The sequence below is a fragment of the Felis catus genome, chromosome B2, assembly GCF_018350175.1.
Source record: "Felis catus isolate Fca126 chromosome B2, F.catus_Fca126_mat1.0, whole genome shotgun sequence".
NCBI lineage: Eukaryota > Metazoa > Chordata > Mammalia > Carnivora > Felidae > Felis > Felis catus.
Window position 1 is genome coordinate 68294460 of NC_058372.1, and position 26399 is coordinate 68320858.

General features: G+C 39.2%; 1 protein-coding gene across 3 annotated transcripts in view; it reads right to left on the reverse strand.

Annotated features, from left to right (window-relative positions):
• IMPG1 (interphotoreceptor matrix proteoglycan 1) overlaps positions 1 to 26399 on the reverse strand; it is a 134247-nt gene that overhangs the window by 63844 nt on the left and 44004 nt on the right. For all 3 annotated transcript variants that reach the window (XM_019830878.2, XM_019830877.2, XM_019830876.3), the window contains 6 exons: positions 24041 to 24193; positions 18263 to 18321; positions 13691 to 13711; positions 11777 to 12024; positions 10314 to 10390; positions 9406 to 9484 (listed from right to left, as the gene is read on the reverse strand). In XM_019830878.2, coding sequence (XP_019686437.2) covers positions 9406 to 9484; positions 10314 to 10390; positions 11777 to 12024; positions 13691 to 13711; positions 18263 to 18321; positions 24041 to 24193 — 637 coding nt within the window. The remainder of the gene's footprint in view (positions 1 to 9405; positions 9485 to 10313; positions 10391 to 11776; positions 12025 to 13690; positions 13712 to 18262; positions 18322 to 24040; positions 24194 to 26399) is intronic.

The following is a 26399-nucleotide window of genomic DNA, read 5'->3' on the forward strand; positions in this document are numbered from 1 at the left end:
ACCTCTTTATAATCAAATCCTCATCTCAGGATCTGTTTTGTGGGGGACTCAAACCATGACAGTCATGGAGTGTATGCGTTATCTACCATTTTATCCCCTGTACCTAACAAGCATGGCATAAATACTTGTTGAATGAATAAAATAAGCACGACATCCCAGAGAGCCACTACTAACCAGGTGAACTTGTTGAAGTCTTTTCACTCCGGCAAACTGGCACATGGAGTCGGCTTGGGTCTGTGGCCTACAGTACCCCTGCAATTCATCTGTGATGGGCCAGTCTCTCATCTAAAGATATGTAGGGAATCTATATGGGGCCCTTGGAAAAGAAAAATCAATGTGTACCAGTGCCAAATGAGGTAAAACCAGACAGTGAACTTAAGTGATACGAAGGAAAAAGAGAGCTCCCCTGAGGAAGGAGGAAAGAAGAAGAAGTGGTGGCAGGAAGGTGAGATGAAGTTGCTGAGAGTTACTGAACACTGCTTGGAACCTAGCATCCTCTGAATATGTGAGCGAGTGTGTTCAAGTGACGACTGTGAGGGTGGAAGGAAGGGAAAGATGAAATTTCTTTTTTAAAAAGAATGTTTTACTTATTCTTGAGAGAGAGAAAGAGGTGGGGTAGGGCAGAGAGAGGGGATCAGAAGCGGGCTCTGCACTGATAGCAGTGAGCCTGATGCGGGGCTTGAATGTGTGAACCAAACTCACGAATCATGAGATCATGACCCGAGCCAAGGTCTGACACTCAACCAACCGACTGAGGCCCCAGGAGCCCCGAAAGATGCAATTTCTATCGGCAACTGCTTCTGCCTGCTGTTGTTTTTGCAGGATTGGCAGAATTTAAAACATGTGGTCTCAGTTGAGGCAAATGATAGAAAGAGATTAAACAGATTACTATTCTGCATAAAACAGTAGGATCATAATTTGAGGAGGGAGTTGGGAAGAGCCTGGAAAAGGAATAGTCCATGAGGGACATTTTGAGAGAGTAGAGGGCTGACCAGTGTGGTGCAGCAGGGGAGTAATACAAAATCCTTAGAAGGCAGAAAGTCAGAACACAAATTTTCTTGGAAATCGCCGAAATTTGGGGCAGGGCACTGAATTTCCCAAACTTAAGTTTTGTAGGGCAGTACTATGTCACCTGACATCTAGGTTAAATCTAGAATGACTGGATTTGAGAGCTGGAAGGACTTCAGTTCACTGTTGATCTTTCCCCTGGCATTGTGAAGATTACATCTACGGACAAAGTGTAATTGCAAGCCTTTGCTGAACAGCGATTCTGTCCTTCCTTCAAATGGTATGTTCCTCTTGGATCCTTCTGAACAATTTTTATCAGCAGTGTATTCCTATTATGGAAGCTTACTGTTTGATCCTCAATTTAGACGTACAAGAAAGAAAAGGAAAAAAATATTGACCACAGTGGTTTAAAGTTCACCTGAGTTTTTCTTAGAAATCTTTCCAAGTCTTAACCATTATCCTTTCATCCTAAAGTGGAGAGATTTAAATAACATTTTTGCCAGGCCTTCATGATTAAGAGTTAGGATATGAAAAGTTTTTGGCTGGCAGAGTGGCTGATTACATATTTCTTTCACTTCATACCTACACATTAATCTTTGTGATAGTTAATACATCGTACATGGTGGAGCTGATTAAAGTTCTTCAGCCCTCTTATTTTGATAAAAGTATTTACCTGTGAGGAATATCACTTTACATCACCTTACATGTAGGGTTGTCTTGAGCTGTGTGAGGACTGACACAGAGTGGGGCATATCTTTAGTCTCAGTTTACAGTCTGAGACTAAAAATAGTGATAGATAGGTTCATTAAGTTCAACAACAATAACAAATAGTTATGAAACCCCAGTCATATGCCAGACACTGTGTTAAGTGCGGTTAGAGGCAGGATTTTTTAAAAAGTTTATTCATTTATTTTGAGAGACAGAGAGAGAGAGAGAGAGAGAGAGAGAACAAGCAGGGGAGGAGCAGAGAGAGAGGGAATGAGAGAGAATCCCAAGCAGGCTCCACACTGTCAGTGTGGAGCCTGATACAAGGCTTGAACTCAGGAACCATGAGATCATGACCTGAGTCAAATCAAGAGTCAGTAGCTCAACCAACTGAGCCCCCCAGATGCCCCAGGATATTTTTTTTGAACATGTTGTTTCATTTCAGGAATTCAGTCTTGGGGGGATACCAGACATGCATATATATAATTTCAATACTGAGTGGTAAATGTTTGATGGCACTATATATACTTTTTCGTTATGGAGTCAGGGAACAGATGGTAATTATGAGTCTTTTCAGAGAGCAGTTGGGAAAGCTTCACAGAGGAGGTGGCATGTTAGCTGGAACTTAAAGCATGAGTAGGAGATATCAGGCTTAAAGAATGGAAGGGAATTATAGGCATGAGAGAAGAGAATTTGTGCAAAGTCACAAAAGCATAAATATGGAGGACGTATTTTGGCAGTGGTGGGTAGTGTGAACAGAATAGACAGCAGACTGTTTCTGGATCACTGAATTGGCTCTCTCAGAACTTCTTAGTAGGTAGGGCAAAAAGGGAAATAATCAAATTATTCCTATCAACTCTGACTTCCCTGAAGGTATTATGATACACAAATTCATTCATTTATTCCTTCAGTCACTCAACATGTATTAATCGCTTGCCTAGTATGTGCCAAGCATCTGGCTGGACACTGATGATATTGCAAAAAGTAGAGACAGACTGAATCCTTAACCTCGTGGAACATTAGCAGCTGTGTTCTCTGTTGAGTTCATTCAGTTTAGCTCATCCCACTGACTCCTGTCAAAGGAGTCAAATGCTGTGTGAGATTAAGAAAATTTAGAAATGTGTGGTTATTTTCATGTATTACCTAGATGGGATGTGACAGCCAATTTTATGTATCAACTTGACTGGGCCACTGGGTGCCCAGATATTTGGTTAAACATTATTCTGGGTATGTTTGTGAGGGCATTGCTGGATGCAGTTAACATTTGAATATGTAGATGGAGTAGAGGAGATTACCTTCCCTAATATGGGCCTCTTCTAATCAGTTGGAGGTCTGACTACGGACAAAAGGCTAAGTGAGAGAGAATTCTCTCTCTTTGCTGGACTGAGCTGAGGCCCTGGTTTTCCTGCCTTTGGACTTCAACTCAGACTGGAGCTCATGCTATTGGCTCTCCTGGGTCTCCGCCTTGCTGGAGTGTATACCTTGGGACTTCTTAGCCTCCATAACCACATGAGCCAATTCCTGATATTAATCAGATATAGATATTGATATAAACCTATTGATTCTATTTCTCTGGAGAACCCAGACTAATACAGTGGAATAAAAGACAAAACAACGTCCAGTAGCAGAATAGCTCTGCCTGAAGTCTGCTTCTTCACCATTTAAAATATCGCAATTTATTAAGAGATCTGGCTTACAACTTAAATGGAATGTCCAGCAAATGAAAATAGTGTAACTTGGAAGACAGAGCACTGAGGAGATAGACCACATGATGATTCTAATGAGTGAAAAGAAAAATGTATTGCTGCCTACACACATCTAAAACAAATAAAACCACACCAAACCACAAAACAGTTGATAAAACTGGGGTGTCTGGGTGGCTCAGTTGGTTAAGCATCTGACTCCTGGTTTCAGCTCAGGTCATGATCTCACGGTTTTGTGGGTTTGAGCCCTGCACTGCACTCTGCACTGACATTGCAGAGCCTGCTTGGGATTCTCTCTCTCTCTCTGTCTCTCTCTCTCTCTGTCTCTCTCTGTCCCTCCCCTGCTGGCACTCTCTCTCTCTCTCGAAAAATAAGTAAACTTAAAAAAAGTTGATAAACTTTGTTTTAAATGTTTAATTTTTGAGAAAGAGAGAGCACAGTGTGGGAGGGGCAGAGAGAGAGAGAGAGAGAGGGAGACACAGAATCTGAAGCAGGCTCCAAGCTCCAAGCTGTCAGCACAGAGCCGGATGCAGGGCTTGAACCCATGAACTGTGAGATCAGAACCTGAGACAAAGTCGGACACTTAACTGACTGAGCCACCCAGGTGTCCTAATAAAATTTTTGGGTGAATGCATGTTATGATGAAGATAAGATGCGGGGCTTCTCTGATACTTTATACTCTCATTTTTATGAAATAGGAGTGATCTTAACAATTAATTGGCTCTGTAAGAAAAAATGGCTTAGGATCAACTACCCTAAAAAATGTTAATAATGAGAGATCTCAGAAATTTATACAAGATAACAATTCATTTAGTGTTCTAGAGGCATATTTTGCAAGTACTTTATCTCAAGGGATTAACTACTAAACCAAACTACTTAAACTGAGAGATTTCTATGAGTGTTTTATTGAGATTTTAATGGCTTGGTGGGCGTTTGGTGACACTAACCTTAAAAATTTTCCAGGCTAAAATTATCTCAGTAATACCATGGTGCAGAACTTTGGAGTCCTAGTTGTCATTTTACTATGCATGGGAGAGACTCAGAACTGTCTTATGAGGGAGGGAAGCTTTGGTCTTGTCTAGAGTGCTCATCCCTCCCCTCCCCATTTCCATGGGAGTGAAATGCCTTTTTATCAGGATACTTCTTAGTTAGAATCTTCATTTTTCACTAAGACATGGCATTTCTCTTCCCAGCTGAGCTGATTATGAAAGCATATGGGTCTGCCTTTAATTGGCAACAAGAATATTTGCACTTTAAGCCCATGTCAGCAAATACAGTGCTTCTTGGTCAATACTAATCAAAAGCTGAGTTATGAAATATAATTTTTATTTATGGAACATTGACTAAAAGTTATGCAGCACATTTGTTCCTCTAGATACTCTAAAATCAATCCTTGAATTAAGGCAGACAATCAGCACCTCGCCCCTCATAGAACTGCTATAATGAACTGGGCTTTGGAATTCATTATGCATCTCCAGTGAAGGAAGTGCTAAGAAACTCAGAGGCAAATTCATGAGGTACCCAAAGCAAACTTAAAGAACTTTATACTGTTTATTTTGTATGCAATTTTCCCTATAGAATCATCTGGTTTTTTTTTTTTTAATTATTGAGGTTAAAAAAACATAAAATTTTGGGGGCACCTAGGTGGCTCAGTCGGTTCAGGGTCCAACTTCAGCTCAGGTCATGATCTCACCATCTGTGACTTCAAAGTCCTGCTTTGGGCTCTGTGCTGACAGCTCAGAGCCTGGATCCTGCTTCTGATTCTGTCTCCTTCTCTCTGCCCCTCCCCCCCTCATACTCTGTCTCTCTGTCTCTCAAAAATGAATGTTAGGGGTGCCTGGGTGGCACAGTCAGTTGGGCATCTGACTTCAGCTCGGTCATGATCTCATGGTTTGTGAGTCTGAGCTCTGTGTCGGGCTCTGTGCTGACAGCTCAGAGCCTGGAGCCTACTTCGGATTCTGTGTCTCCCTCTCTCTGTGCCCCTCCCCCACTCACACTCTGTCTCTCTCTCTCTCTCTCAAAAATAAAGATTAAAAAAAATGAATGTTAAGAAAAAGAAAGAAAGAAAATAACAAAATTTTAAAGTGAACAATTCAGTAATCATGAATTCATAAATTCACAATGCTGTACAAAACACCACCTCTATCTAGTTCCAAAATTGTTTTATTACTCCAAAAGAGTTTTTTGAATTTTTTTTTTTTTTTTTTTTTTTTTTTTTTTGCCTGGGTGGCTCAGTTGGTTAAGCATCTGGCTCTTGATTTTGGCTCAGGTCATGATCTCGGGGGTTCATGAGATCGAGCCTCGTGTCTGGCTCTGTGCTGACAGCACAGAGTCTGCTTGGGATTCTGTCTCTCCCAATCTCTCTCTGCCCTTCCCCCACGTGTAAAAAAATCTAATAATAAGCCCCAGTGCAGGAAGTTGAGGAGGAGGAATCAGGAAATATGAGAAGAACCAAGAAATCATTTTGTGGAAGCCAAATGAAGAAGGAGTTTCAAGAAGGGAGTGGTCAACAGAAGCCCTTGCCAGAAATATCATGTAAAATAAAGATGGAAATGAGGCTGCTAAATTGATTAATTAGGAAGCCACCAGTGATTTTTGTGGAAATTGTGTCCTTGTAGTGTGCGGTTAGAGGTGAAACTGGTGAAACTAAAAAACAACTGACAGCATAGTGACAGAGACAGAAAAGAAGCTGTGATCGGAAGGCAAAGCAAATTTGAGGGAATCTTTTTTTTTAATGAGGGTTACTTAAGCTAAACATAATTTAGTAGGTGCAGGAAACCTGACAGATAGTCTTGGCTATGCAACCAGCTACAGCATGACCTTGAGCAAAGCACCTCACATTTCTAGTTTTGATTTTCTTATCCATGAAGCACAGTGGCTGAACTAGATTATGTCTAAGATTCCTTCCTGCTTTAGTGTTCTAAAGGATAATCGTGAGTGGAAGGAATATATAAATATAATGAAAACAGTAAAGCAATTTTGAAAGTACAATAACATACTCATCATATAGTGTCATTTTTATTAATCTACCTGAAATGCTGATCTTTAATAAGGTTTTATGATATCATAATGAAAGAAAGGAATCCAGTGAGCATTTACTATCACAAACAAAAAGGTTTGTTTTGTCTTATACAATCAACTGTTAAATAATTTGAAAGTCATAATAGTGGTTGATGTGGATTGTAGTTGATTATAAATGGCCTTAAGGTTTTTGAAATTTCTCCCATCAAGAGATAAGGTCTATGTTCCTTCCCCCTGAATTGAGATAAGCTCTATGTCTGTCTAGCCATTACAATGGGAGGCAGTGACACTGATTCTGAGTAGTGAAGAGAGTGAAGGCTTCTACCTTCTGCCTCTTGCCATATTAACTCTTTGAACCCATGCTGCCAAGCTTTAAGGATGTCCAAGCAACCCTGTTGAAGAGTCCTACATAGAAAAGAAATGAGCCCCACTCCACCCCCCACCAACCAGCCAACAGCCATGGTTGACTACTGATTTGCCAGCTATGTGAGTGAACCAACTTGGACAAAGATGTTCAATACCCATTAGCTTGAGATACTCTAGTTGACACAACATGGAGCAAGGAAAAGCTGTTCTCACTGATCCCTGCCCACATTTCAGATTTATGGGCAAAATAAATTATTGCTGTTTTAAGCCACAAACTTTGGGGATGGTTTATAATGCAGCAATAAGTAATTGGATCATGCAGTTAACATTTATTCACTGGTAATCATGTAAGCCAAACATAACCTGTATGGGTGGTTCTTCTTCCATGCCATATATGTATTTGTGAAAACCCTTGTATTTCACAAAATTGCATACTAATTGCACATAGAGTTTATGAAGAAAATAGGATTGAGGTGGATCACTCAAAACCTGTAGAATTTTGAAAAGAGAGTCCTAACTAAAACAGTAACAATCGTATTTAAAAAACATCAGCCATAGCACAGTAATTTGACATCTGCTATAGACACATTCTTCCAGATAAATTTCTTCTGGCAAGGGAAATAAAAGCAAAATGAAACTATTGGGACTATACCAAAATAAAAGCTTTTGCACAATGAAGGAAACCATCAACCAAACAAAAAGGCAGCCTTCCAAATGGAGAAGATATTTGCAAATGATATATCTGATAGGGGGTTAATATCTAACATATATAAGACTTATACAACTCAACACAAAAAAACCCAAATAATCCAATTAAAAAATGGGCAGAGGACTTGAATAGACATTTTTGCAAAGAAAACATACATATGGCTAATAGACACATGAAAAGTTGCTCAATATCACTACTCATCAGGGAAATGCAAATTAAAAGCACCATGAAGTATCACTTGACTACCATTCAGGATGGCTAAAATAAAAAACACGAGCATTAACAAGTGTTGGCAAGGAGGTGGAGAAAAAGGAACCCTCATGCTCTTTTGGTGGGAATGCAAACTTATTCAGCCATGTGGAAAACAGTACAAAGTTTCTTCAAAAAATTAAAGATAAAATTACCATATGATCCAGTAATTACACTATTGGGTATTTACCCAAAGAAAATGAAAACACTAATTTGAAAAGATATATGTGCCCCCATGTTTATTGCAGCATTATTTATAATAGCCAAGATATGGAAACAACCCAAGTGTCCCTGGATAGATGAATGTATAAAGAAGATGTGATACACACACACACACACACACACACACATTATATATATATATATATGTATATACATATATATATAATGGAATATTACTTAGTCATAAAAAAGAATGAAATCTTGCCATTTGCAATAACATAGATGGATCTAGAGGGTATAATGCTAAGTTAAATAAATAAGAGTAAGACAAATACCATATGATTTAGTTTGTATGTGGAATATAAGAAACAAATGAACAAAGGAAAAAGGAGACTAACAAAAAAACCACACTCTTAAGCGCAGAGAAAAAATTGTAGGTTGCCAGATGGTAGGTGCCTGGGGGGTCGGTGAAATAGATAACTCAGATTAAGAGTATGCATATATTATTGAGCACTGAGAAATGTATAGAATTGTGGAATCATTATACTGTACACCTGAAACTAACATAACACTGTGTGTTAATTATAGTTGAATAAAAAAATGTTTTAAAGAATAGAAAAAATTTAAAAATATAAACCATAACAAATCTTTACTGTCATTTGCACTTAGAACCATAGTGCCTCCTCATCAGCCTTATAACCTGGGGTTCATGTTTCCTTAAAGACGTTTTTACCTACAGTTTCAACATACAGCTGTATAAAGCGGAAAGCATAGGAGTTCTTAAAGGCACTAAATCAACTCCTTCTTGCACTAAATAAGACTCTGTTACAGAATTTTCATTTTTTTTCTTAAGGTCTTCATAAATTGCTAAAAATTTCTCTTCAACTGTGATAAAGCTTAATTCTATTGTCTCAAAAATAAACATTTTTAGAAGTTCAAAAGTGAACCAAGAGGATTTCCATGTTTACTGACATTCTTACTTATCAATTACACATGAGCTAATTGGCATGAAAGAAACCACACAGAAGAACAGATGGTATGAATGGTCAGGCTGTAAGTGGTGAACAGAGGACATATATCGATTGTAAAAGCCCAATCCTCTGTTGCCATAGTCCCTTGTTGTGGACTTTCGTCTTAGGATCTACCTTGTCCTGATGGACTTTTAGTTTTGAAGCCTCATAGAGATGGCTATTCTGTGCGGGTAGCATTTGGTACAGCTTTGATTTCAGTTTCTTTCACCAGATTCATCAGGGAAGGGGTGTCAGTGCTCTGTGCGGGCCCAGGGCCTAGAGCTAAGGGAAGGACACTGGCAGAAGAGGTTAAATGGACTGCTTTTCTGCTGGAAATGCTGGTGTGAGGAAACCTTGTCCAGGGTCAAGGATGACTTTGTCACTGGTCTTGGAGGGAGTGTCATAGATGGTTTCCTCAAAGAGGAGGTCGTCAGCTAACATAGACTTTGTGGTAAAAAAAAAAAAAACTCACCAGGAGTACTGTGTCCTGTTTTGTCCACTGTCTCAAGCCTGGATTGATCAAAAGGAAGTTCTGGACTCAAAGTAGCGTCCTAAAGAATGAATTTAGAAAGACAGCTGTTAAGAAGTGACATTTCCCTGTATGTGGGAAGGGTTACACTCTATTTTTTTCCTTCATTTAAATATAAGCAAATCATGTTATAGTTGATTGGAATCTATGATGGATTTTGATATAGGATATAATACAGAAATTTGTCCTGAAAGGAAAACATGCATTGGTACAGTGGTAAAATATGATCAACTGCCTTCTTGACTAACTGAATCTGCCTAGGTAGGGTTAACTAAAAACTGAAATACGATGAATTGCCAATCATGCTTCAATTTATGAATTCCTTCATTTAAAGAGGGAATAGAGCCTAGTTAGCACTTTCACTTATCAAATGAAATATAAAAATTATTGCAGAATTTATTATTTTTACTTTTGAAGACATTATACTTATAAAATCCTCACAGATAAATAAAGGTAAGACCTTAAGATTTAAGAACAAACTTATAAAGTAAACCTATGCTTATATTTATTTCTCAAAGTCAAAATTAAATTATATATTCTGCTTTCAGTATTCTTTTCAGTTCATGAACATGTGTTTGTTTTATCAAAACAGCAAGTCCTGACACTAATTGAAACAAAGATCTAACTATAGTGAAGAGAATTTTGAATTTTAGGGTATTTGAAAAGTAAGTTGTATCCTATTAACACAGAAAATATAAATGGCAACCAAGTACTGCCTGTAAAAAACAGAAAAAAAATATAATTAGCATTGCAAAGAAGATTTTGTTCTGTTCAGTCCTTAAGTGGATTTTTTTTTCTTATGGAAAGCTTCGTTCCTATTTGAAGAACGAAAGAACAATAAGCTCACTTACCTTTGTGATATTGGCAAGGAGTGTGGGCAGCACTGACTGGAAGTCGGGATCGGAGCCTGGCAATGACCCCAACAATTCTGCAGGTGAAAAATCACAAGGTTTGAGTATTTCTTTCTTTTTCTTTTTTTCTTTTGTGGTTGGGGCATTAAAACAGTCAGAGTTGAAAAGTGTGGCAATAATCAGTTTTTAAGGAGAGGTGTAGCAAATCATTTAGAAATCAGCATCACATACACTAATAGTCACTGATATGAGTAATAAATTGAAAGACAAATGCGGGGGTACATCTTACATGTATATGTGATAAGAACAGTTATTAAAGTAGGCTTTTAGGATGTTTAGCTTTACTGTATAGATTTGGATCAGGCAGGCAGGTTGATCGGCTAGGCCAGTGAGGATGAAGATACAACTAAGCTAACAAAGAAATAGCTAGAATAAATGCTGGAGCCAAGGGCCATTTGCAGATTCTACTTCTACCTTGAAGCCCGATTCTCAGAACATCTCAGAAGTTTGAACAGAGATAAACCAGAGTACCAAATGGTCTCTGAGATGAGTCTGAAGCTCACCTTTTCTTGCCTAGGAGATTCCCTTGCCCTGCATGTTGTGCCAAGAGACCTTTTGATGTTTTCCAGTGTTGAGTTTGACTGCCTAAACCAGAGAAATAGAACTGGCAGAGAATGCCAGTTTCATGCCATGTCATACTAAAATGGCATTTCTAGTGTCCATCTATTATGCCAAGAGTGCTGGGCTTAGTGAAGAGTTCTAGGCTCCTGGGTTCCTTCAGCTACCCTCTGAGAATCCTGAGTGTGCCTGATGATCTTGTTGACTTTCTTAGATCCACTCTTCTCTTCTCTCCCTGATACTCTCTGCCCTGGGATGTTGACTTATATGGACTATATCAATGGTTTTTTGCTCTCTGGCTTTGGGATGGCTTAGACTATGAGGCAAACCCTTACCGTCTAGAGGTAGTAATGGGGCCTTGCTACTTTTGGCTCCAGGGAGATGTCCTATTCCTTTGTGTATTAGGAAAGACTTTATAAATAGTCCCTTTATCAAACTCTCCTCATGTCATCCTATTCTATTCTAATAATGTGCCATCCATTTCCTTCTGGGACTCAACCAATTTACTGGGTGAGGGAATCTGGGTTGTGCCAATGGAACAGAACTGTCCGTGGGTGCTTCTTTCCATCTGGACTCCATTGGATGACTGTAGCTGAACTACTGAACTGAAACTCTGGGCTTCTCCTGGACCTATTCTTGATGTGAAGTAGCACCAAAGGCTCATCCAATGAGACACAGGTTGGAGTGAGGAAAGAGAAATGATACCATATGTGATGTGCCTGTAACACAAATGATTGACTCTATAAGGCCCAAGTTAAAATGACAGTGACCCTGAGACATTCTACACCTCCTAGTGTCTCTGTCTAAATGAGGATAAATCCAGAACTATGAAATCACCAACTGACCATCAATGAACTGAATTGTTTCCACATCCAAGGATTTGTCTTCCTCTAGTGCTCTGCTGATTAGCTTTTTGAGGTCTGAAGCTGTGAGATAGATTTCTGGTTGCTTGTCTTCCTCCATCATTCCATGAGGGACTCCTTCACTCTCAATTTTGTTGGAATCAAAAGACAGGAGGTTACTCGCAGGGCTTTTTGCATCTGCAATGTCTCTCTTAAAGATGGCCAAAAGTCGCATCTCTGTGGAGCTTGAACTGTAGACAGCAGAGGACACATTCCACCCAAACCCGTTGTTACATGCCTTATAAAGACAGTCACTGTGTTTCTACAAAGATTCAAGACAGCTTCATCATCTTTGCTGATGGGCTCTTAAATAATATCTCACTTCAAAGCTAGTTTAAATGTTTATTAGAAATTTGAAATGTGGAAGAAGAATTGACCTATATTTTAGTCCTTAGAACACCAGGCTGAAGAGGGGCTACTAACTGCATCAAGTGATCATGGATTTTTATTCCTTCTGAAAAAGTGTTAATTGTCAAGAGTTGTTATTACTGACCAGTAGTTTTGGTGGTGTTACAAGTAAAGTCATGCAGTGCCAATCAGCAGGAAGGATGAATTGTCCTTTTTTCTATAACCTTCTTCAGGAAGGTCTATGAAATAGCAATACAGGACATAGAAATGGGACAATAGTATGTACACATTGTACCAAGTCAAAGCTTCAATTTTCAGGTTATTTCTCTTCTGCTTCTTTCAAGAAGTATTTTTTAATTAAAAAACAAAATTCTAAAATAACATAATCTTTTTCCTCAAGCTGCTTTTAAGATAACATCTTGGAAGAAAGGTGTGAAAAAAGAGAAAGGGAAGTACTATACGATTAACTATATTTATTATCATATTTATTGATTTAATGCCTTTTTGCATATAAAAATGAAATGGGATTCTCTGTAGCTTTGTCCTCCATGATCAGGTTTTACCTTTCAGTTTATGCCACAAATCCACACAAAGGGATGCAAGAGTGTTTCAAAGGCCACAGGAACCGATAATGTTTACTCTTGGCAATTCTTTGGGCCACACAATCCGTCAGAATCTACAGTTCATTATTTCACTAGTCAATTATAGGAGCCAAAGCTGGATTCTTATTACTGAGCTCTCCACGGTATTGTGGGCTCTGTCCCAGTTCAAACTGACCTTGGAACCAAGGAGCAAATTAGTGTCTCTCCTTTATTCCAGACTTAGGTTGGCTGTTTATACAAGTGTGCATTCAGACAGACAATTTCCCATCACAAATGACATTTAAGAAACTGTTAAAACACGCTTGCCTCAGAGAAAGGCATTTTTATGTTTTTCTAATTAGATTTTGAATTTTACAGGATACACTTTCACTGATCAAGTCATTGTTCACGTACTTATCTCATACAGTAATTTTCACTTAAGAGTTTTTTTAGTATGAAATAATTGCTTAATTAATTAATTAATTATTTTTTTAAACATGGTTAAACTTTAACATCAGCAAAGACATAAATCCAGCAATAGATCCAGATTTTGTGGGATCTCAAGCTCATACAAATAAGTGTCAGTCTTCAAGAAAAACAATACAGCACATGGAGATAAAATTAAATACAGAAATGAATCTGTTTAAAGTAGAGAAGAAATTAAGAAACAATACACATGTCTAAAAGCAGACACATAACTCAAGCATCACAAAATTCTGAATATATACATATTTCATTAGATATACCTCTGTAGAACTTTTTTCTATTATTGTTTACAGCAATTAGTCTCATTTAAATAAGACACCAATAAAAAGCCATGGGCTTATCCCAGACTTTGTATGTAAAAATTACTTATAAAAGATCAGTATGTAAATCTGTGGGAGAAAAGGCACTATATATTTCAAAATATTAGAAAAGTCCAAATTACCCATCTTTTCCTTTCTTTGGTCTTCATTTCACCAGGAGCAATGGGAACATGCAAGGGAGAAAGAATTTTTATGAAATTTATTAAGATATTCAATGAATCATTTCATATATCGGGGGAGGGGAGAGAGAGAGAGGGAGAGAGATTTCTTTCTATTGTGTTCCATGTTTGCCCAGGAATGTGTTGAAGGAAATACATTAAACTGCCATCAGAATTTGGATGGAATTGTGAGAGCCACATAAATCTCAGGAAGTAAACACCATTATATGATGTTTCTGATTAGGATTTCAGCCTTAGTTCATAGGCTGTACGTACTTTTGGTCTTTGTAAACTCTTCGATTTCTTCATATTCTTCCCAAAGAGGCTGCAAATATATCCAATGCGTCTTACATTTTGGGTAGTGCTGGTGCCAGGAAGTTTTTTTGGAAAGTATTTTATAAATGGATTTCTCACCCTGTGAATAACATTAAATGATTTATTTAATCCTGAAGGTAATTTATCTGAGACTGGACACTGGAACTGGTGTTTTGTTGACTGATTGTTTTTCAAATTGTTTTAATCAGTAAGCCTTGAGGGAGTGGTACAATTCATCATGGAACAGGTTGCAAGAAAAATAAACACCTGTTTACTGAGTGGGTGGTCTGTACCAGGCAGTGTATATGCATCCTCATTTAATCTTTTTCAACAACACAATCCCCATTTTACAGAACAAGGAACACACACAGAAAGGGAAAGTTGGAAGGTGGCAGAGCTGAGATTCAAACCCTATCCTGCTTGATTTCAAGTCTGGGCTCACTGGCCATACCACTGCCTACTCATCAAACTTTGGTCATCAAACTGACAAATATATTTAGGACTCCTCTGGACGTATATATGAATTTAGTTTAGAAGCTATATTCAGTTTTCTCATTTTACCTTTCAGGTGAAATTTGTTGACAAAGACATTCTCTACATATGAAGGGATTTGTGTTACTGCTCTTTCTGCCTGGGGTATGAATTCATTGAACTTTTGTCCCTTGGTAAAATGACTGAAAGAGACTTTGCTATGATTTTCCTTCTGTGCAAGCAGAGGAGGATCCATGACTCTCTAACTAGGGCTGCTCTGTGGGGCCTGCCTCTTGCTTCCTTTCAGCAGTGGCTTGTAGTTTGGAGAAGTAGGGCTCCCTGGGCCAAGCACCTAGTTCTGCTCATTTTTTTTTTCAAAAAAAAATTGCATTGAAATGTAATTGTCACAAAACAAAGTGCACATGTTGATGGTGTACAATTTGGTAAGTTTGATATTATACGCCTGTGAAACCATTACCACAATCAAATTAATTCCTCCCAAAGGTTTACTCATGCCCCTCTGAAATCCTTCCCTCCATCTTTTCTGCCTCACCCTCCCCATGCAACTACTGATCTGTTTTGTCATTATAGATTAGTTTGCATGTTCTAGAGTCACACAGAAATGGAATCATAATATATTTATTTTTCTCTGTATTCTTTCACTCAACATACTTATTCTGAGATGAAACCATATTGTTGTATATTCTAATAGTTGCTTCCTCTTTTGAGTAGTAGTCTGTGGTAATAATATTCCACAATTTGTGTATCTATTGCTCTGTTCATGGATATTTGGGTTATTTCCTACTGTTGCTAATACAAATAAATTTCTGTGGACAACTGTGAACTAGCCTTTGAAAGATTTTACCCTCTGACTAGATTAAATGGTTGTTAATAGTTTTCCATATTGCTTTAAAAGATAAAGCAATATTTAAAATTTTTTAACATTTTTATTTATTATTTTTGAAAGACAGAGAGAGAGAGACACAGCACGAGCAGGGTAGGGGCAGAGAGAGAGGGAGACACAGAATCCAAAGTAGGCTTCAGGCTCTAAGTTGGGGCTGGAAACCACCAACCGTGAGATCATGACCTGAACCGAAGTCGGTTGCTCAACCGACTGAGCCACCCAGGTGCCCCAAGATAAAGCAATATTTAAAGTTGATCTTTTTCTGTGCATCCTTAGAATTGTGTTAATCATAGACATCCTCATAACTTCCCAGTTGTGTCTGGGAGAATTAAATGAGGTCACTGATAAAAAATGTACTTATGAAATTATAGATCAGGTTTTGTACAAACGAACTAAATAAAGACAGTACCAGGAGACTCATAGTGTTTTAGGGGATCTGGCTCCATGAGGAAGCAATTTCCTTCATTCTAAGTTTACTTTACAATATTCTGAGCATTGTTAGTTATGATTAAAAGCTTGCCATACTTATAAGCATATCTTTTATACTATTCAGGGTCCAACTGTTTTCTGGGAGACTAAATATTCATTCCATAATGGAGAGCATTGGGAATATATGAACAAATTTATTTTATAAACATCTTTGGCAGAAATAAGAATAAATTCTTACAGAGATAAACACATGGGAAAGATGCAGCTTCAGTAGATATATCTTTAAAATCTTTATCTTGCAAAATTTCATCATCCTTAATACTTTCATTTTCTTCTAAAATAGATTTTTTTTCATTATTAGGTTTTCATTTATTTGAAAGGAGGGCATAATGTCCACTTGAAAGGACTGTTCCTATCATTTCCCTCAGCTTTAAATGCAACATCTGCTTTTTAGCTGCAGTGGTTTGTCCAGAAGACTTTGCCATCTATGCAGAATATTCCACTATCACCTTTTATTTCCCTCTAATCCATCTGATTTCACATGGAATATTGTGGAGCAGCATCTTGAAATAAGGAAAAATGAGTCTGCTTTGGTACATATTAAGGGTTTCATCTTTTATAACTTTCACTTTTCAATATTTTCTTTCTCTGGAGTCACACAAATCAGAGGGGCCTGATATCTTTGAGAGAAATACACCTGTAGAGCTTGCCTGGAAGCTATTCTTTGTGGGTCTGTAGACTTGCTCTGGGCAACTTATAGCTTTAACACAACAGATGGTGAAGGGGCCAGGAAGTACTTTGGGGGAAGCCTTCTCTACCCACTTTACAAATCCCCCTTGGTGTGGGGAATCTCATTCTGTCATGCCAGGGCTCACATATACCCTGCGGCCATTAAAAAATATGTCCTGTTATGGCCCCATCGGTAGATGTTTTGAATGAGAACTTAGACAGAAGATGCGGGTCACCTGAGTAGCTCAGTGGATTAAGCTTCTGACTCTTGATTTTGGCTCAGGTCATGATCTTGTGGTTCATGGAATAGAGCATGATGTGGGACTCTGTGCTGGCAGTACGGAGCCTCGTTGGGATTCTCTCTGTCCCTCTCTCTCTCTGCCCCTCCCTGTTTGCATGCTCTCTCTCTCTCTCTCAAAAATAAATAAACATTTAAAAAAAGGAAAAAGGATGCTAAACTTCTTGTCAAAAATCACGAACCCACCTCGATTAGAGTGTTGAGATGCTAATGGATATAGGCATGCTTGTGGGAAAGCTGTGGGAACATAACTGAACCCTGCATGGCACTATTTTTCAATTTCATTTACTTTGTTTAAAATTGTAATTTAGAAAAAAATAAAAAAAAATTTTAAAAATAAAATTGTAATTTAGTGGGGCACCTGGGTGGCTCAGCCAATTGAATGTCTGACTTTGGATCAGGTCATGATCTCGTGGTTTGTGGGTTCGAGCCCTGCATCAGGCTCTGTGCTGACAGCTCAGGGCCTGGAAACTGCTTCAGATTCTGTGTTTCCCTCTCTCTCCCCCTCCCCACTCAAAAATAAATAAACATTAAAAATTTTGTTTTAAAAATAAAAAAAAAAACAAAAGAAAATTGTAATTTAGAAATTTTTGTGTGGTAATGCATTACTACAGTTTAGATGTCAAAATGATAATAAAAGTATATTCTGGTGGGGGGGGCACCTGGGTGGCTCAGTTGGTTAAGCGTCCGACTTCAGCTCAGGTCATGATCTCACGCTCATGAGCTTGATCCTCTCGTTGGGCTCTGTGCTGACAGCTCAGAGCCTGGAGCCTGCTTCGGATTCTGTGCCTCCCTCTCTCTCTGCCTCTCTCACGCTCACACTCTATCTTTCAAAAATAAAAAAAAAAACATTAAAAAAAAGGTATATTCTGGGAAGTCTTGCTTCCACTTCTGTCCCTTTCTACCCTGTTCCTTCAACTCCCTTACCCCTCACAGATACTTCTTTTTATTAGTTTCACCTGATTCCATAGGGTCAGCCTGATTTGTTTAAACGATGATGATATTTAACATTCGATAGGGAACCAGGAAATCAGACACCAAGGTAACTAATTGCTACTTATTTTGACCTGTCTCTACTGAGGTGTTTTCCTAAGAGGTTCGTTAATGACATTGCCAAGGACAGCAGATGAGCTCTCTGCAGAGAGCAGTATTTCTGGCTCCCGAGGGAGGAAGGAAGGAACACAGCTCTTGTGTTACCCCCTTAAAAAATCACCTAGAGTCATGTTCTAATTAGACAATTCCTTTATCTAAAATGTATTCAGTTTTCAGGATTCGACAGGGCTAAACAACTGGGGGGAGAAGAACCTTATATTCCTCATGACACTGCTTTTAAAAGAGGATAGGGAAAAAGTAATTTAAAAATTTAGAAGAGTCCGATCCTCTTACTTACCTAAATCCTAGCACATGGATTTCTTTGAATCCTGGAAATTTCTTAAATACCTTTTGCATCTGCAGAAAGAAAGAAATTTATGAAACGCTCTGGCTGTACCAGGTCAGATGTTACCTAACTGAAAAAGTCTCAACACTTCTGATGAGTTAGGGGGAATAAATGAAAATGGAAAATTGAAGCAACGATTGAGGCCAAACGCTTTGTTCTTGGTAATTTCTGAAACCCAGAGGAAAGTGTTTTGCTATTTATTTAAAAGCTGCAATTGGGTAGTTCTGATCTGCTTTCATGGTTACTTTATATAAAATATGAAAAAAACTTTAAGGTGGCACTTGGAAGAAACTTTTTTGGCTACAGTATTTTTATTTATACACAAAGAATAACTATAATATTTTCTGGGTTGAATTATGATTTGGAAAATATGATAAAGAGGTTACTAAAGTCAAAATGGCTTCTATATCTAAAAAAATGGTACAGGCAGACTCTAATAGGTTAGATTCACTGGTAGATTTATGTGGACTTTATAATAAATTTTCTTAATTAGTTTGACCTTGCTAATGAAGTATATTATAGGAATATTTTATAATTGCTATATTCAGTTATTCCTGACCCACTACGGTCTGGCTTCTGCCTCTGGATTCACCCAGTGGGGAGGATTTTCTCCAGGCTGTTGTCTCTTGGCTCTCTCCAAATCCAGTGGCATTTTCCATTCTCTTCCATGCTGTGCCTGCTTATTTTCTGGTTCTTCTTCTACCTCAAGGACCACTTTCTCAGTCTTCTTTACTCCATCTTAGTCTCGTCTGCACTCTCTACTTTAAATATAAAGATGCTTAGCCTCCTTATCTCACCCTCCCACTTATTTAGTAAGTTTGACTGCAGGCACTGTGCTAGGCTCTGGGGACACATTGCCACAAGACAGGCGCTGCTCCGTCCAGCTTACTTCCGCATGGACTGGGAGGCGAGAGAGACCAAGAGAAAGGGATAGTATTAGTAGGGAAGCTTGGAAGGGAGAGCAGGGTGAAAGTGAGGCTGAGGAAGTGAGCAGGAACCTGGCACCACCTTCCCTTCCCTGTGCCCACTCCCCTCTGCCCCCCCTTGGGGATCTCATTTTCTGCCATAGCTTCACTGATCACCTGAAACATAGCTTTGAGTTCTACATGTGAATATCCCAACTTTGCCACTACTAAATACATCCAAACCAGAGTTATTCTCTTCCTTCCAAATCCACCTTTCCTCCAGAGCTCTCTATCCCAGTCAGGTTCATAAACACCTATCGTCTTCCATGCCAGAAGACCCAGCAACCCTAATACCTTCTCTCTGTGCCCATCACATCCATTCATTAACTCCTGGTAGTTTGAATCCCATATACATTTTGTTTCCATCACATTCTTATCCTCATGGCAGGCATACCTTCCCTATCTCCCTTTTTATATTGCTGAAATGGTTTTCTAGGGGTGTGTGAGGAAAGACAGCAGAAATGTTTTTTTTGGCGGGGGAGGGGATATGCTAGGGCAGGAGGAATAGAGATGTCTCCTTGACCACATTTTTATTTCCAAGGTAATCATTCCATATCTGTTGTTCCTCACTAAAAATCCCTTGATGGGCTGCACTGCCAATTGAATAAGTTCCTTTAGAATGGCATTTAAGGTCCTGCGCATTCTAACCTTCCATTCCCCAAGTACTTTATCATTTGCCCTTCCTGTCATCATTACCCTCTTGGCCAATATTGTGTCCTCTCGGGACACTAAACTAACACCTATCTCTCCTCAAGTTACAACATGTACTTCCTCCAGACCTCTATGACTTTTCCCCCTTTTAGCCCAAGATGCAACTTCTATCTTCTGCTCCTTGACTGCCCATACCGCCATATTTCAAAGCCAGCTCAAGCATATTCTCTATCGAGAATTTGTAGAGCCCTAAAGTCAGGCTCAATGATTTCTTCTCCCTACTGCTCTAGAACTTGTTACAGTATATCCCATAAAACAGTCTATGAGCTGCACAATGGCTCCTTCACTGAGATTATGCTCCTTGGGCTCAGGGACTGTGTCTGATTCATCTTCATCTCCCTCCCTCCCAGTACCTAGCAGGCCGTTATCCACATAGCAGGGACTCAGCAAGTTTTGTTTAATGGACTTGAGTGGATCTCTTCATTCTCTAAACTCATCAACATGCTGCTGCATTGTCACTGTATCTAAAATTACTGCTGATTCTATATTATCTATGCCAAGGACTAGGGCAGCGATGCACAGATAATCCCCAAATCACTTACATTGGCCTTTGAAGTGTGTCATAGATTTCTTTTTCCAGCAGACTGATTTACCAGCTAAATCATATTTTCTTACACCAATATTAAAATTAGTTTTCATTCCCTCAGTATATAGTAACTGCAGCGATGAAGGTAGCCTAGGTTTTGGGTGCTGAGGTAGCTGTGTAGGCCTGAGTTTAAATATTGGTTCTGTTCCTTTCTAGCTGTAAGACCTTGAGTTTATTGCTTCATCTCTCTGAATACGATCTCCTTAGTCCAAAAAGGATAACAATACCTATATTATAAGGCTCCTATAAGGAATAACTAATAAATGCCTGACACAGTGGGCAAAGAGTTGATGATATTGTATTTTTGATTAACTTAGTCTCTACCTCTTCTACTGGATTACTAGCTCCTTGGTAGTCCAATTTTCTTTTACTTCCTCAGTAGCCACATAACTTGGAGCCTGACGGGGGCAGAGCAAGACTTCAGTCAGTTGTTTTTGAAAGACCCAGTGAGGGGAAAGGACAAGATGAGGGTCCCTGTAGGGGTCAAGGGCAGGGATGCTGAGTACTAAGCTTCCATGCCTCCATGACCACCCCCACCACAGGCTTAACAGAGGAGAACTAGGAGTTTAGGTCTGAGGAGATGGTCTTTGTTACCGAGACAGGTAGGAAAGAGCTGTGTACATGCCTCAGGTCTGCTCTGGCTTTCTGTGGCAAATAGCTTTGGGTCCCCAAGGCAGTTGTCATGCCATTCCAGTAACAACACCTTAGACTAGATGTTTAAGTGTGAGCAGCAGTTTCTGGAGTGGAAGATTCAGACCCCGACTTGTCCTTCTTTCGTGTCCAGGATACCAGAGGCGCTGTTGTATGGATGAAAACAGTCAATCAAAACAGAACTGCTCCCATAGATGCCCGCAGCTGCAGCATGGGCAGTGGGGAACATCTCCAAGGAGAGCCATCCTCCCCTCCAAGAGTGCTCCACAGCACTGGCTCCAGCAGAGAGGAATTTTGTTGTTCATGCCCTCTTTGTGAACCTGTCTGTGATCGATTAAGACTCAGCTCTGCTTAGGAGGGTGCAGAAGGCATCTAGGGAGGAGATGACAAAGGCCTTCAGTTAATTCTGCCAAATAATCTTCTGGGGACCCTCCAATTACGGAGTGCTAACCATTAAATTGCTAATTAAGCGCCCAGTTAACCTTATTAATAATACTAAATGCACAGGGGCCTCCCTGATTCTGCTGGAATGTATGTTCAAGGGGCTATAAAAAGGCAGCCGTATTGAGTTCTCATGAGCGTTTGCACAGGAGAAAGCATTCAGACAACAGCTAAGCATTCCTTTTGACATTTGTATTAAATTGCTCATTAGGTTTATTGTGGAAATTAAATTACTTCAAAGCACTGTCCATTAATTCCTGATTAGGCCTGAATGGCTCTGCTAATGCAAGTATGGGCGGTGGTGGAGTGGGTTGGTTATCTGTTGGCAAGCTGCTGGGTGGTCTGGACTGCTCAGAAGCCTGGAAAGGGAACAGATGCTCTAACCAGAGGGGCTCCATCTCAGAGAAGCCAGTGACCGTGCAGAGGAACCCGCAGGACTGATGTGATGGGTCTCTGGAAGAAGACCCAGCAAGACATACTCTTATTTGGCTAATAAGTTTTTCAGAGTCTAGAATGGGCATGCTAATTTGATGATGATACAAAAATCCCTGTCCCATAAATATTCATTTGGGAAAAATAGGAAGTATTGCATAATGGTTAAGAGTAGGGGTTCTGGTGCCAGGCTGCCTGAATTGGAATCTTGGCCAACTATCCGATTTTGAAGATACTCCGACTATACTAAAGATTTTCTGAAGAGAATATTTCAAGAACAAATAGAAAGTTAACAGACTATTCTTTAATTCATTCTATCTAATAATCCGTGTCTAAGTACTTCTCTGGTTCATAAACACCCCATGCTGATGCTTTCTCTTTGAAGTTTGTAGAAATGATTCTTTACATTTTATTGACTGAACGCTGATGCAGGAGGAAGTTGGAGGTTTAATATTTTTGCCTATTTATCTTCTCTCCAGTTGAGAGGAGGTAAGCACTGAATTCTCCAAGTATGACAAGTAGGGGCCTGTCGGTTCCCTGGCCATGCTGAGTGAGATGCTTGGGCACCCAGGCTCTCCACAAAGGAAGTTCATGGTTATGTTTTCTTATGAATGCTTCTATTTTCAGTTGCATTTCTACGGTCACTGAGTAGTTAACTGCATCCCAAGCTCTGTATTAGGAGGTTAAGTCTTCAGAGATGAAAGAAACAGTTCCTGCCCTCAAGGGGACACTCAGAGCCTGAAGATAGTGAGGGTGGCAGGTGAAGAGGGAGAAACAGAGACAACAAAGGCCATAGATGTGTAAAGAAACAATCTCAAGACAGGGTGATAAATGTTGTGGCAACAGTGGGCACCGTGTTTTAGCTCAGAGGAGAGGCACTGACTGAATCCAGAATGGTTTGAGACAGAACTTTCCTTGATGAAGTTTTGTAAAATGAAACTCAGGGAAAGGACATTCCAGACAGATGAGACAACACAGAGAAAGGCTAAAGGTGAGAAAAGATTTGTAAGCAGTTTGTATTTCTGTAGAATGCAAAGGAGGGGGATGGGAAGGATGGGAAGATGAGGCTGGAAAGGAAGGCAGGGCTTTTATCATGGCGTATAGATGCCACAGTCAGCAGAGTAGCTTAGATTCATCCTGCAGGAAATGAAGAGGCAGGCAGATATGATGAGAGTCCAAGATGGAAGAGATATCTTGGAACAGCTCCGAAGTTTAGTGGACGACATGGACAACATTACTGCCTTACACTTATCACCCACAAAGAGTGTCATGTCATTAAATTACATCAAACTGCAAAAGTGGATATATATCATGTAAGACAAATATGAATTAAAATTCATATTTCAACCCAGCATGTTCCCTAGTTGGTGCTTACATGAACATTTTAGATGTATAGAATACCTGTGTAGTGGCTCTCTGTTAAAGAAGGTTTAAAGACCTACTAATATTTAAAAAGAAAACCTAAATGTAAGTGACTTTTAAGATAGAGAAGCTGGAGGAGCTCCTGGGTGGCTCAGTCAGTTAAACATCCAACTCTTAGTTTTGGCCCAGGCCACGATCTCGCTGTTCATGAGTTAGTGCCTTGCTTCAGGCTTTGTGTTGACAGCTCGGAGCCTGGAGCCTACTTCAGATCCCGTGTATCCCTCTCTCCGTGCCCCTTCCCTGCTCGTACTCTGTCTCTTTTTTTCTCGCTCAAAAATAAATAAACATTAAGGGAAAAAAAATTAAAAAAAAAAAAAGAAGCTAGAATAGAAAACTTTTCTAGAGATGAATTTGCCCTAACATTTTGGGACCCATTGCAGTTTTTGATTAAAATGAAAGCAGTTTTGGTTGAAAATGAATGCCTGGTCACAAGAAGTTGGAACTATTAGTTCGAAGGGTTTAGGTCCTGTTGGCTCCCAGATTCTGAGTCATGACTTGGTTGTGTGGGGTGGGTTCACTTACCTGGAGTTGAGACTTGGCCGCCAGCTCCTGATAATGTGGGGACTGGGAGTCAGCGAGCTCTGCCGTGAACTTCTGGTTTGCTAGAGTGATGCTCAATTCCACCTTCTGCTCCAGTGGGCCTTTGTATACCTTAGTGGATTCTATTTTTCTTTCCTGAGTTAGAAAATAAAAGGTCTTCTATTAATATAAACTATAAGTATATGGTACTACCATATAATATATATTGATATTGTCTCAAAAAGTGGATAATGAAGGCTCAAGTGCTTTAAAAATTTTTTTAGCGTTTATTTACTTTTGAGAGACAGAGAAAGACATAGCACGAGCCAGGGTGGGGCAGAGAGAGCATTAGACCATTGGTACCTAAACTTCATATTAAAGAATCCCAAGCAGGTTCCAGGTTCTGAGCTGTCACAACAGAGCCCAATGCGGGGCTTGAACTCATGAACCATGAGATCATGACCTGAGCTGAAGTAAGACACTTAACTGACTGAGTCACCCAGGTGCCCCTCAAGTACTTTTAGAATTAAAATCTTATTAACTAGAAGTGTTCTCTGAATTTCATTGAGAGACAAAGTACCAAAGCTCCAATGAGTTAACTATTTAGAATCCTTGAGGACACTGTAATGTTAGAACTCTGTGCTCTTCATGAAAACATTTGCACACATGCACACACACACACATAATTCATATATACTGTTGGAGCATCACTGAGATTGTGCCACACTCTTGTGTAACTATGAATGCTCTTTGATGAAGACTGGATTATACAATATAACCTATGTGATGCTGAGATATTATTTAATACAATCTTCTTTAGAGAAGAGTCTAGACTGGTTTAATGAGACCATTTGTGCCCAAACTTCATATTAAAGCTAGTTAGTGAGCACTGTCAGGTCAAGAGAGGATTTGAAATATCTCTCAGAAGGAATGGCATATTTGGGCCACCTTTGGTAGCATGTGGCTAAAAATAGAAATACTCTTCTGAGGACCTGGATTTGGCCAAGGGGTCATCCTTTTTTGCCCTCTGGACTGGGAACAAGCAGGAGTCTCTCACTGTTCTGAATTCACATGGGTTCCTAGGGCACAGAGCAAGCCTGGAGCTGAGTTTCAAACTTGGGGTGTGACAGATTTTCAGTATTGGGTACCTAGATGATTGTGAAATCTGAAAGGTTTTTAAAAGAGTAAAAAACATGTCTGTGGAAAATTGAATGTCTTTGGTAATGCACTTAGTCTTTTATTAGTGACATCAGCTATGGAAGCTGAAAGAGGAGACCAACCAATGGAAAATGGCATGAGGGACAAAACTCATGTGGGTGGTAGCCAATGTAGTTTCTCCTCATTTCATATCACAAGCCCCTCTCTTCCATGGCAGTGGACAGGCACACAACCTCTAACTTTAATAGGCACATGGAGGACGCCAGACTACTGACGTTTGTTTAACGAAAAGATTTTGTTGATTCATTCATCAAAATAACACATAAGCATCTGTATGGGTGTAGGACAGTGTTAGGACCTGTGGAAAGTTAAAAGAAAAATATGGCCTATAGCATTATCCCCTACAAGTTTACCATTTCACTAGGCATATTTAAGTTCACATGAGATATTTAAATACATTCTTTAGATGTATTAGTGAGAAGTCTTCTAATTTATCCTCAGCCACTGGATTAATTTTCCACACCTCTCAGCCAGCACCCTCAGTAATACTTTATTACCTATGAGATGATAATTCAAACTCTTTTTCCTGACATTCAAGGCTTTCCACAATCTGATAACAATCTGCTTGAACAATTTTATTTATTTTATATATATTTTTTCATTAAAATTTATTTTTTAACTCAACTACTGAGTGGGCCCAAGTACAATGTCTTAAATTTTTTTAGTTTTTATTTTAATTCCAGTTAGTTAACATACAGTGTTATGATAGTTTCAGGTGTACAGTATAGTGATTCATACATCACCCTGTGCTCACCACAACAATTGCACTTGTTAATCCCTATCACCTATTTAACCTATTCCCCCACCCACCTCCCTCTGGTAACCATCGGTTTGTTCTTTATAATTAAGAGTCTTTTTCTTGATTTGCCTCTCTCTGTCTCTCTTTTTTTCCCTTTGTTTGTTTTGTTTCTTAAATTCCACAGTGTGAAATCATATGGTATTTGTCTTTCTCTGACTGGCTTATTTCACTTAGCATTATATTCTCTAGCTCTATCCATGTTGTTGCAAATGGCAGGATTCATTCTTTTTTATGACTGAGTAATATGCCATTGAACCACATCATTATCCATTCATCAACTGATGGACACTTGAGCTGCTTCCATATCTTGGCTACTGTAAATAATGCTGCTATAAATATAGGGGT